Here is a 12,345-nt window from a genome sequence, read left to right on the forward strand (position 1 = left end):
AAACAGAAACCCTTTTAAGGGCAGGAAATAAAAAACAAAGCCTAGGACCCCTGAAAAGCTGCGTTTTAGGTGGAATTAGCGTTTCAGGGAAATAAACAAACAAGCATACAAACAAAGCTAGATTCAGCAGTCCTGGATCTAGTCTATGCTACAGCAAACAAGGTGTACCAATTTCAGTAAGAAACAGTTCAAGTATGCAGGCACTATAAGCTTTTAACCAGAAATTCCCAGCTCAGAAGGGCAGAGTCCAGCCTCTCCTCCCACAAGAGTGCAGACCATGAACCTTCTTAATGTAAAATAACTGGCCTGAAGCCCAAGTGCTTAAACCAGAACTAATACACTTTTAGAATAACAGACACTGAGCCCTCAATCAGCAGTTCCCAACTTAGAAGGATTTAAGCTACCTGTCCTGCCACCACAGTGCAGGCCACAAACCTTCCTAATGTAAAACAACTGGTCTGAAGCCCAAGTGCTTAATCCAAAAGACTTAGATTGATAGCTACACTATAATCAAGTTACTACCAAGCAGTAATAAATACAATTGAAATACTTTAAAGAATGCCTGGATTAGTGCTCAAGTTATATAAACAAAGCTAGATTCAGCAGGCCTGGATCTAGTCTATGCTACAGCAAACAAGGTGTACCAATTTCAATAAGAAGCAGTTCAAATATGCAGGCACTGTAAGCCTTTAACCAGAAATTCCCAGCTCAGAAGGGCAGAGTCCAGCCTCTCCTCGCACGAGTGCAGACCACGAACTCTCTTAATGTAAAATAACTGGCCTGAAGCCCAAGTGCTTAAACCAGAATTAATACACTTTTAGAATAACCGACACTGAGCCCTCAATCAGCAGTTCCCAACTTAGGATGTAAGCTACCTGTTCTGCCATTACAGTGCAGACCGCAAACCTTAATGTAAAACAACTGGTCTGAAGCCCAAGTGCTTAAACTAAAAGGCTTAGAATGAGTTACACCAAGCAGTAATAAATACAATTGACTACTTTTAAGATGACGCAAAAGCAAAATAAAGTAGGAAGAAACACAAATACAGAACCATAGTGGTCTTGCATGATATTGCGGTAATTACATAATACCTACCTTACAACATTGTCTTACAGTTGAGTGGAAATTCAACTGAATGTTGGGTAGTTGGAACTCTGTCACATGGCCAACATTCATTAGTAGGGCAGACATTTCAACCACTGCCTAAGGCTCCTTGAAGTATATTGGCAAGTACTTCCACTTCAGTTTGATATTTGCCATCTCGGTAAGTGCACCATTTCCTCCTCTATTTTACTCTGCAGAGGGTGGTTCTACAGCTGCAACTCCTTGACAAGCAGGGTCTTGTATACACTAAAATAATGTTCACAATTCTAAACTGCTGTCAGCTAATGTCATTTTGCAAGTCCTGCCACCTTTTTAATTGAGGCTAGTGGGTTATCCTTGGTCCTCCAGCACAGGATTGTTCTGCTTCGATCAAAGAGGTGTGTGCTTTCATTGACTGTGGAAGGTTGAGATTTTAAGATCCATGTTAGAAGGCACAATAATGGTGTTCTGAACACAGTGTAGAATACCCTTCTGAGGGTCATCTGATTTGGTGGACACTTGATGTTTGTTATAGTCTCCTGTTGTAATGGTCTATTTTTGTTGTTTTGCAGATCTATGTTCACCAGTGGCCTTACAGAGAGCACCCAGAAAGAAGTACGCATAGTCGGAGTCGAAGAGGAGTCCATGCATTTAGTATTGAACTATGCATATACCTCCAGAGTTATATTGACAGAGGCCAATGTTCAGGCATTGTTCACTGCAGCTAGCATCTTCCAGATCCCATCTCTGCAGGATCAGTGTGCACAGTATATGATCAGTCGACTGGATCCTCAGAACAGCATTGGAGTTTTCATGTTTGCTGATGCTTATGGTCATCAGGAACTTCGTGACAAATCACAGGACTACATACGTAAAAAATTCTTGTGTGTCACCAAAGAACAGGAGTTTCTTCAGTTGTCCAGAGACCAACTTATAAGTGTATTAAATAGTGATGACTTAAATGTGGATAGAGAGGAGCATGTTTATGAAAGCATTATCAGGTGGCATGAACATGAACCATTGAAAAGAACAGCACACCTTGCAGACATCTTTGCCAAATGTATTCGTATACCTCTTATGGATGAGGCATTTTTGCAGAAAATTCCTTTCAGTTTTGCACAGGCTATGACCGAAAACTTTGAAGTGGAGAAATCTAGTGCCAATGGCTGTACACAGAGGCTTGGAATGACAGCTTCTGAAATGATCATATGTTTTGATGCAGCCAGCAAACACTCAGGAAAAAAACAAACAGTGCCTTGTCTAGATACTGTTACAGGGAGAGTGTTTAAGCTATGCAAACCACCAAATGATCTGAGGGAAGTTGGCATTTTGGTTTCACCAGACAATGATATTTATATTGCTGGGGGTTACAGGCCTAGCAATAGTGAAGTCTCCATTGACCACAAAGCAGAAAGTGACTTTTGGTTGTATGATCACACTGGCAATAAATGGTTACCTAAAGCTTCTTTGCTTAGAGCCAGAATAGGCTGCAAACTTGTTCACTGCTGTGGTAAACTGTATGCAATAGGGGGTCGTGTTTATGAAGGGGACGGTCGAAATGCACTGAAATCAGTTGAGTGTTACGACACCAGAGACAATTTATGGGTATCAGTTTGCCCTATGCCTGTAGCTATGGAATTTCATAATGCGGTGGAGTACAAGGACTGTATCTATGTTTTGCAGGGTAAGAGAGCTGTTGAGATTTTGCTATAACTTATATTCAGTCACAGTTATTCAAGTTGTTGTTTTACATTAAAAATCAAGTGTGCTTTATAGGTTCTATATTGAAAAATCTTGCCTGCAGTAAAGACATAATGTTTGGTTAATCTAGCTTTGCATTTAAATATATTTTTATAGCCTCACAACTTAAAAATCTTTCTGAGGTATTGCCTTGCTAACTTGAAATATTTTGGTGTGTTCACAAGGTGCTGACCTTTAACATTACAAGCCATGGTGTGAAAATGTTTTCGCTTTCACTGAGGGAGCCAGTTGATTGGTCCAATCCACTTCAGTTGAAAGTCGATTAATTGAAAATTCCAAAACTTTCGGCAACAGTGGAGTTGTTTTCCCTTTTCTTCACTGTTGTGCAAGCTTAGATTAGCTGGATGTGGTGCAGTGCTGGGGGGCTTGCCCCTGACCAAAAAAATGTCAAAGGTTCACCAAAAGTTTTGGTGTATTTCTTGGCTATAATCCTATTGTAATTGAAAATGAAACCTTTTGTTCTTGGTGCAGTTATGTTGCTCTGTGATTTTGGCAGTGGCATGTCTGATTCACTTGTTAGCGTGCATCTATTGAACGTGAAAATTATTTTTGAAAAGATGTATGCACAGCAAGTCCATTTTCTCCTGTTGTGACTTGTTGTAAAAGGCAATGCAACTCTTTAGAAAATAATGATCAAGTAAGCAGTTATAGCTCAATTTACTGTCTTGAGGTAAAGGTAGTTCATATGCACACCGTGGTAGAATCGTAGGTATTTTCTAGGATATTACTCCATGAGGATCTTTAGAAACAGTCCTACATCCCCAAGAAGTTTTAGCCCTTGTATTTCAAGTAAGAATAATCCAGAGACTAACAGAACATTTACACATTTCCCATATTCATGGGGGGATAAGGCTGTTAAACCAAGGGTGTGTTTGTGGTTAACCATCCTGATGTGTAGATCACATTTGAGTACACATTTGAGTAATGAGAGAAGTACTTTTCCACGTGTTCTCTGCGAGACATATCACTCTAACACGTTCTTGCTTTGCAAGAAGAGAGCTCTCTTGAGCAGGGATTTTTGCCCTTATTGGACTTGCAAGTGTGCAGTATGAACAGACCCTGATGTGAGGCAGAAATTACCCCTCATTCACCTCTATAAATCCAAGAAGAGGGACAAAGTTTTGAGACAGTTTGCATAATTTCTATGATTAAGGCCCTTTATTTTCTTAGTAAGAAAGAGTTGTCAGATGTTTGGACAGGCATTATACACTTAACTTGAGTGCAGAATACAGTGGAATGATAACATGCAAGAGAACAAAATGCCAAGATTCTAGATACTTGTATTAGCAGTACATCGTGCAATCGAAACATTTTTAAGTTCATTATTTAAGGCATTCTTCTGATGTATGATATGAAAGATGTACTTGTCAGTATGGAGTACTTCTGCCATTTTTTTCTTGTAATTTATCACAGTAACATTTCCATACGTCACCAGAATGCCATTTTATGTCGCATCGTCTGTAAGTAAGACCATGTCTGTGTACCTTGTATCTCTTACCAGGTCCTGTTTGCCACTGGGAAGTGTAAGGCACATCTGTGATGGAATAATAATAATCATTGTCAGGAATGTTTTCCATTTTGGCTTCTGACTTAGTTTCTTGATAATTTTCTACACATTCTCATTTGAAGTTCTATAGAATCTTATTCCTCACTTTGGAAAAAAAATCATATCTGCAGATGCAGGTTGTGTCTGCAGCCTAGATCTAAACCATGGTAACATATATATTGAGTCATACTGTTGAAACTTGTTTTCAATTTGCAGAAGGGAAAGGCTGTTTTCCAAATTTCTAATAGAGTAAATCCTAAGTGTTCCAGTGCATTTTCAGTTTATTCACATGAGTACTGTGGTTTGACCAGCTTGAATAAGCATCACCCAAAGATTAAGAGCAGTCTTCCTCAGAGGAGTCATTGGAGTAGATAGAGTTGTATTGTTTTATTGCTAGCACAAAGGTCCATGGCCTTAGCATTCTAACCTAGTTGTTTATTACTGCACCTCAAAACCTGGACTGTAAATTTGTTCTACTGGCTTAGTCACTGATGATGATAGTCTTTGATTCAGTGCTGCCTTTAGTGTTTGATATTCTTCATAGGTAGTTTTTAAGCATGCAGCCCAGGAGACCAATAAGGAGCCTAGCCTAAATTCCCAGTAGCCCCAAAAGCACTGTCTGGTTAAGTGACTTGCTCAGGGTCATACAGTGGGCAAGTGAAAGCTGAGGACACGAACCCTGCACCACAGGAAGAGGCTCACTCACAGCCCATAGCCTTTATCCACTGTGCGAAGTGCCAGATTTTTTAAGGAGGAGCTTGTAATCCAGTCTATATACTAAGATGTTTGTACTTCACTGTTGCAGTAAGTAACCCTTGTGGCTTCCTGCTTTGCAGAAGCCGAAGGCCAACCTGAATCTCACCTTTCCCCATGGCCTGACAAGCACTCTTTGCTTACATCGTCACATTCTTTGTATAAAGGGTCATCATCAAGTGCCATCTTTATTTTTTCTGTTTGAGGTCTGATGATCACCATATGTACATTTTACAAGTGTTGTTGAGTCTGCCCTGAAGCCAGAGAGATGAAATAAATATCCCATTGGAGAACATATGTTATCTGTTTTTATATTATGTTTTTTTCTGTAGATGCAAGATAAAGTAAGCTGTTTTAAAGTGTAGAAGGAATATTATGCATAGGGATTTCTACCATCTGTATTTCTTTTGTGTGGGTCCAAAGCACGACATGCCCAACTGCTGCATTTGCCAAATACAACTCTCACACCGTAAAGCATAGGGGCAAGTCCTTGGAAACTGCTTGAAGCATAAAGTCACCCTTGTGACCAATGCCCTCTGGTCCTGCTGCCAAATTCACAAAGAAGAAAAAGAGAACCATTTCAAGGAAGAGAGCACTTAAAGTAAAACTCTCTTACACAGTGTGTGTCTGAATACCATTCCAAGGCTCGAGATTGTCAAAAGAGTTGTAGTGCTTTTGCAGGCCTTTCTGATTTACATACATTGTTGTGGTGGCCTCTGCTGTGACCCTTTGAAAGGCTGCTGTGCCTTCCTTAGTCCTGACATTCGCTCAATTGGAGATCCTTCGGGTGTCATTTGGGACTGGAGCCACTTTGCAGGCCTCCACTTCTGACAGTGGAATACTGGTTACAGAGGGGGAGAGGCGACATCCTCCACATTTGTGTCCGTGAATATGTGGCCAGGGATCAAGTACAGGTTGTGGCTCCCCACTCACTTCCTAAGCCCTTTTATTCCAATGCCACACCGAAGCAAGGCCCAAACCACTGAAATAGATGTCATCAGCCAGATTTTCACAGCCTCTGCTGCATGAGCCTAAGCCCCTATCCTCCCAGGCCTGTTCACAGGACATAGTTGGGATGCCTGAGGACCTTGTGAAATTTGAGGTGTGGGCAGCAATACCTTGAATAAGTTTCTGGTAAAAAGGACCCCCCCCGGACACTTCTTATTCCTTAGACTCTGGGTCAGAAGAGTTGACATATATTAACCTGTTATAACCTGTTATCTCTGGAGTGCTATGCTAACTCAATCTGAAGACACACTGGCCACAGTGTCATCACCTTAGGACCTATCCTTTGTGGGCACTTCACAAATTTAAGTCCTTTAACTGCGAGGCTAAGTAATACTGTCAGTCTAAGAGAAGATTTTGGCAGTTACTGTTTCTCCAGTGCATGAGATCCTGGATGGTGTGGCCTTTGATGCTTCCCTGTAGCCGGATTCCCAGCTCCCTTCCCCCAGGAAGTTTGACCACCTCTGCAGAGTGCTTGAATCCTACAAGCACCTGTGTAAGAACTCTGTGGTAGATCCAGAAGTGGTGTCTTTGGACTTCATAGTATCCAGGGGATGCATTTCGTGTTTCACTGTTGCAGTCATCACACTTGGGTTATCCTGCCAGGGGTGTCCCTCAGTCGGCCCGAATAACGGAGGCTTAGTATTTCTGCATTGGTTGCTATCTCTTCAGGACTGATGTCAGGTCATCACGGGTATAAAACGGGCAGCTGATGCTATTACATCAGTCTTTCTTGCCAAGGAGCCCGAAGCAGAAGCAGTTCGCACGAGTGGTGGTCGGCCGCTACCTGAGTTTTCGTTTCCGAAACTGAATCATCCTGAAGTCTTCTAAAGCTAAGTACCCCGTTGGGGATCCTTTTTTCTTGCTCTAACCGATGTGAGAAAAAGTAGCAAATACCGCACTGAGATTTCCATTCTTACCGCGTCACCTTTTTAGGCCCAGACCACGACGTACCTCTCTGTTGGGTTTTGTGCTTTGTTCAACTCCTGAACTATTCATCGTCAGGCCCTTATTGTCGCTAAATACTTTCGCTCTCAATCTCCGTATTCTGAAATGGCTTCGGTAAGCCAGCTGACTACTGATCTTCTTTAAAAATGCAAGGATAAAGACAGACTGCACGGGTCCAAAACTGCCGACACTTCCTTTAAGCTAATCGACAGTTCGCCAGTACTCAGGCGCTTTCGCAGCCTCTGATGCCCACTTCTGTGGATTCACAGGCTGCTGCTGAGACCCGTTCGGAGTCCGGTATGTAGTGAGACTCATCTTTCACTGTGGAACCTGTGGATGTCTCAACCTTGGATGGGTCCGGAGCCACTATGCAGGCACCAGCTTCTAAGGAAGTTCTTCGCATTACTGATATTCGACACAAACCGATGACTTCGTTCACGTCTTCAGTTCTGTCTAAAACTACTGAGTTTCTAAGGCCAAGAGTACGAGCTACGAATAATAAACAGATGACCCAAACTCTCTAGCACCTGCTTCCTTGCCACAAAATCAAATGCTTAAAATGGCAAAAGACCTGATTATGCTGATTAGGGGAAGCCAGCCTGCCCCTGCTAAGAGAGAGACCAGTCCCCAGCAGCTTTAAATGACCAAGAGTCTAACTCTGAGGTTTCTGATTATGAAGACATGCCTTTATCTGCTTATGAGGATTCAGATGCAGAGGAATCCATTCCCTCTGCTTCTCCTCCAGAGGACTTTTCTTTTGGTGAAACCCTTTGTACTTTAAGAGAGCATTTCCACTAGGAATGCCAGGATTATCCTCAGTCCAAAAAGAGACTGAGAATTTTTAGATTTATCTCAATGTAGACATTTAGCAATTCCTCCTGTTCTGGATGTTGTGGATGATGTCTTTATCGAATCCAGTCTAACTCCTGATACTTTACCCCCTGCTCCAAGGAAACCAGACGGGTACTACAGAGTCCCTGACTCACAAATTTCTTTTCAAAAATCCTACTGCTGACCCAGAGGTCATTTCCCAGGGGCCTAAAGGTATAGCAACTACAGCCAGGAATCCCACCTCTTCAGACAGGGATTCCCGAGCTTTAGACAGATGGGGTAAAAAAAATATACATCTCTGCAACTCTCGCCATTAGGGCATTGAATTTTCAATTTCACATGCTGAAATACAAGCAGCATATTATGGAACTGATTAAGCAAAAATGATCTACCTTTACAGACTGTGCAGAGAATAAAGAATTACAAGAGCTTATGCATTCTGCAAGGCAAGTCAGCAAGCATACCTTGCAGTGTGGCTTTGACGCCCTAGAAGCTTCTTGCAGGGCAGCAGTCACTGGTTCTGTACTGAGAAGGCATGCTTGGCTTAAGGAACAGACACTGCCAGACCATGTCAAATCAAAATTACTAGACACTCCTTTGAACAAGGACAAATCTGTTTGGCAGCAAAGCAGAAGAGGTTCTAAAAAAGATGGAAGAAAAAGCTAAGTCTATGCAGACGCAGAATTTTGCAAGGGCAGCCTCCAAGATTCAGTAGGCATTGCCCCTCGAAACATTGGGCGTTTCCAGACCCCTTAAGGCCATCTCAAACTAGACCCAGGGGAAACTGACCCCCCCCCCCCCCAGATTACAGTCTCAGGGTATGCAGAGATCTAAGCAATGGAGTGCCTCCACTTCTAAAACAGGGAGTGCTAAGCCACCCCCTTACAGAAAGAATTCACAATGACTTCTCAACTCCAATCCTCACCTCTGCCCAATTGCTTGTGCCCCTAGGAGGAAAACTTGCCCATCATGCAAAAAATTGGACCGCCATCACCAAAGACTGATGGGTCCTCAACATTGTATCTCAGGGGTACAAATTTTACTTCCACTCTCTGCCAACCCCAAAAGGGTTCCCAGACCTTGCTCCAAACCAGTGGGCAGAGGCACAAAACCAAATTCAATCTCTGCTCTCCATAAGGGCAATTCAACCTGTTCCTGCAGAACAAATAGGTCAAGGGTTTTATTCCAGACTTTTTCTGGCACTCAGAAAAGAGGGCAATTGGCACCCAATCCCATATCTTTCCATTCTAAACACCTTCCTAGTGGTACCAAAATTTAAAATGCTAACCCTTCAGCAGCTTCTTCCTATGCTGTCCAAAGATGCCTGGTTAGCCACCCTAGACCTAAAAGAAGCCTATCTGCACATCCCTGTCAGGGACTCGTGCAGGAAATACCTGTGCTTCAGGGCAGGATCTATGCATTCAGTTCTCTGCACTTTCCTTTGTCTTATCCACTGCTCCCAGAGTCTTCACAAAATGCCCGACTCCAGCCATTGCCTATTGCAGACCGAGAAAGATTCAAATTTACCCGTACTTGGACGATTGCCTGATTCAGGCAGACGGTCAGGAAAAGCTGTTGCGGCACCTGACATTTGTAAAGAAGCTTCTAACCTCCCTGGGGTACACTATCAACAAAAATAAATTAAAACTAGTCCCCAATCAAAAGATTGTATTCCTGGGAGCAAGCTTAGATACAACATCCCAGATGGCATTCCTTGCTCCAGAAAAACAAGCCTATCTGACAAGCTACTTCACTCAAATGGCCACCAGAACCCAGCTATCCACAAGGAAAATCCTACAGGCCTTAGGATTCATGGCCTCTTGCATTCTTCTAATTCCATATGCCAGACTGCATATGAGGAAACTGCAGTAGTACTTGAAAAGTCTTTGGTGCCAACATTCTCAGGATCTGGAAACAGTCATACCTTGTCTAAGGACAGAGTTTCTTTGGTGAGCAGCAGCATGCAACTACAACAAGGGACTTCCCTTTACTCAACCCCACGCTGCCCAGACCCTAACCACAGACTCATCATCAGACTATGCCTGGGGGGGCACATCTGGATGACAAGTGCATTCAGGGCCACTGGAGCCCAAGTCAAATTCCTCTGCAGATCAACCAAAAAGAGATGCTAGCTGTTCAGCATGCTCACCTACTCTCACTAGGACCACTGCTAATAAAAACAGACAACACCACAGTTATGTGGTACATCAACAGGCAGGGGGGAACCCACTCTGCAGGCTAGCCATGGCCCTGTGGAACACTGCCTTGGACATCATCTTCAAGCTCATCCTGCCAGGCAAACAAAACTCTCTGGCAGATGACTTGAGCAGATGTCTACTAGACCCACATGAGTGGCAATTAGACCCCAGCGCCTTCAGCCTTCTAACCATGAAATGGGGGACCCCAGAGGTGGAACTCTTTGCCTCCCCTACAATCACCAGCTCAGCAAATTCTGCACCAGGACATCTCACAGCATGGCCTGAAAAGTGGATGCCCTATCCTTCCAGTGGGTAAACCTCTCAATCTATGCGTTTTCCCCTTTGCCTCTTCTCACTAGAATATTACTCAAGATAAGACTGGACAAACCAAGGGCAATCTTGATTGCCCCAGACTGGCTACGCCAGCACTGGTACCCACTACTGTGCAGCCTGTCACTGGTGCCACCCAGGCACCTACCCCAGATACCAACCCTCCTCACCCATCAGGAGGGACAGATCTTGCATCCGCAACTGCAAACCCTGAATTTTGCAGCCTGGCTTATTCCTTGAATTCTTCCCCAGTGACCAGCCTAAGCAAGCAGGTGTTGGACATCATTCTTGAAGCTAGAAGACGCAGTACAAGGAAATCCTATGCTAAGTGGAAAACGTATTGTTCCTGGATTCACTCTAAAGGAGAGGACACAGCACTGCCCTCCTTTACCTCTAATCTTGGATTACCTAGCAGATCTACTCCACAGAAGCCTATCCTTCTCCTCCATTAAGATCCACGCCTCTGCCATCTTGGCTCATTGCAACACTGGGACACCTCTCTTCTCTCACCCTCTCATCAAGCAGTTCCTGACATGGGCAAACAACCGAAGGCCACCAAGGAGAGCACCCACCCCTGCTTGGGACCTTAACTTTGTACTGGAAAAGCTCACGCAACCCCCCCCCCGCCCCTTGAGCCTAGAGCGTCAGCAGAGTTAAAATTCCTCTCTTGGAAAACAGCCTTGCTTCTGGCCATCACTTCAGCTAGAAGAGTGTCTGAGCTACATGCACTTATGGCTGTGGAACCCTTCATTATTTTTTATGCTGACGGGTCTCCCTCTGGACTAACCCCTCCTTTATGCCAAAAGTGGTGTCCAGTGTGGCTCTCAACCAATCTATCCATTTGCAAACCTTCTTCCTTAATCCTCAAAATAAAGGGGAAAGGATCCTGCACTCCTTGGATGTGCACAGGCAACTCGGATTCTACCTGGATAGGGCTAAAGCCTTCAAGAAATCGGACCAGTTACTAGTCAGTTTTGCACCAGGGCCAGAGGGCAAGGCCATTTCAAAGCAAACAATTTCCAAATTGGGATAGCACAGTGTATCCATTTCTGCTACAAACACCATGGGAAACAATCCCTCAGGGGTCAGAACGCTCTACAGCATTCTTCAGGGGAGTCCCTACCAGGGACAATTCTGGAAGCTGTTACCTGGAGTTCTGTACACACCTTTTCACCAAGCATTGCCACCTACCTATCTTTTCCAAATCTAGGGCAGGTTTTGCAACAGCAGTTCTGCAGGGCATACTAGCCAGCCCCAACTCTTCTTGACTGTGCCTCCACCCTTTCTTCAGCTTGGCTCGATGATCGTCACGGTTAGTGACTCCCTGATCCTATATGCAAAATGGGGAAAAAAGGCTGAGAATGGACAATGGAAAGATGATAGAATGGGAGGATACCAAGAATTTATTTGGCCTACAGGTTAGAGATAGTCTCCCCTATTAAGGATCAATATTGGAGTATAGGCAAAGAGAAAGAAGTAGTGGGGTCATAAAAGAAAGACGAGCACTGGTAGAGTTTTTAGTAGAATCTAGAACAGAAGCTGCCATTAAAAAAAGGAATAATTGGTAGAGTATAATATTGCATGATATCTCTTAAGAATCAATCATTGGAGGTGAGAAAGGATTGGGAAGAGAGAATTGGATAAGTAATTCACAAAGAAACAATGGGAGGATGTATGTAGTCTCCCAAATATGCAACAAAATGTAGAAGAACTAGGATTTGAAATGTTTACATAGATATTTTTATACCCCAAGTAGACTCCAGAGAATTTTTCCTCAGTTAATGTTAGAGGTGTGACTGGGAAGAAAGAGGCAACTGGGAACATATTTTTTGCGAGTGCGGTGAGTCTGTGGACTTTAAGTATTCCCTATGGGATGCACTATCTGAGATG

At 43.5% G+C, this 12,345-nt stretch overlaps 1 protein-coding gene across 1 annotated transcript in view; it reads left to right on the forward strand.

The window, feature by feature from the left end:
• KBTBD8 (kelch repeat and BTB domain containing 8) overlaps positions 1–12,345 on the forward strand; it is a 326,712-nt gene that overhangs the window by 157,543 nt on the left and 156,824 nt on the right. Inside the window, exon 4 of the mRNA XM_044077962.1 lies at positions 1,656–2,767. Coding sequence (XP_043933897.1) covers positions 1,656–2,767 — 1,112 coding nt within the window. The remainder of the gene's footprint in view (positions 1–1,655; positions 2,768–12,345) is intronic.

The sequence above is a fragment of the Protopterus annectens genome, chromosome 7.part0, assembly GCF_019279795.1.
Source record: "Protopterus annectens isolate FY-2018-M chromosome 7.part0, PAN1.0, whole genome shotgun sequence".
Classification (NCBI taxonomy): Eukaryota; Metazoa; Chordata; order Ceratodontiformes; family Protopteridae; genus Protopterus; species Protopterus annectens.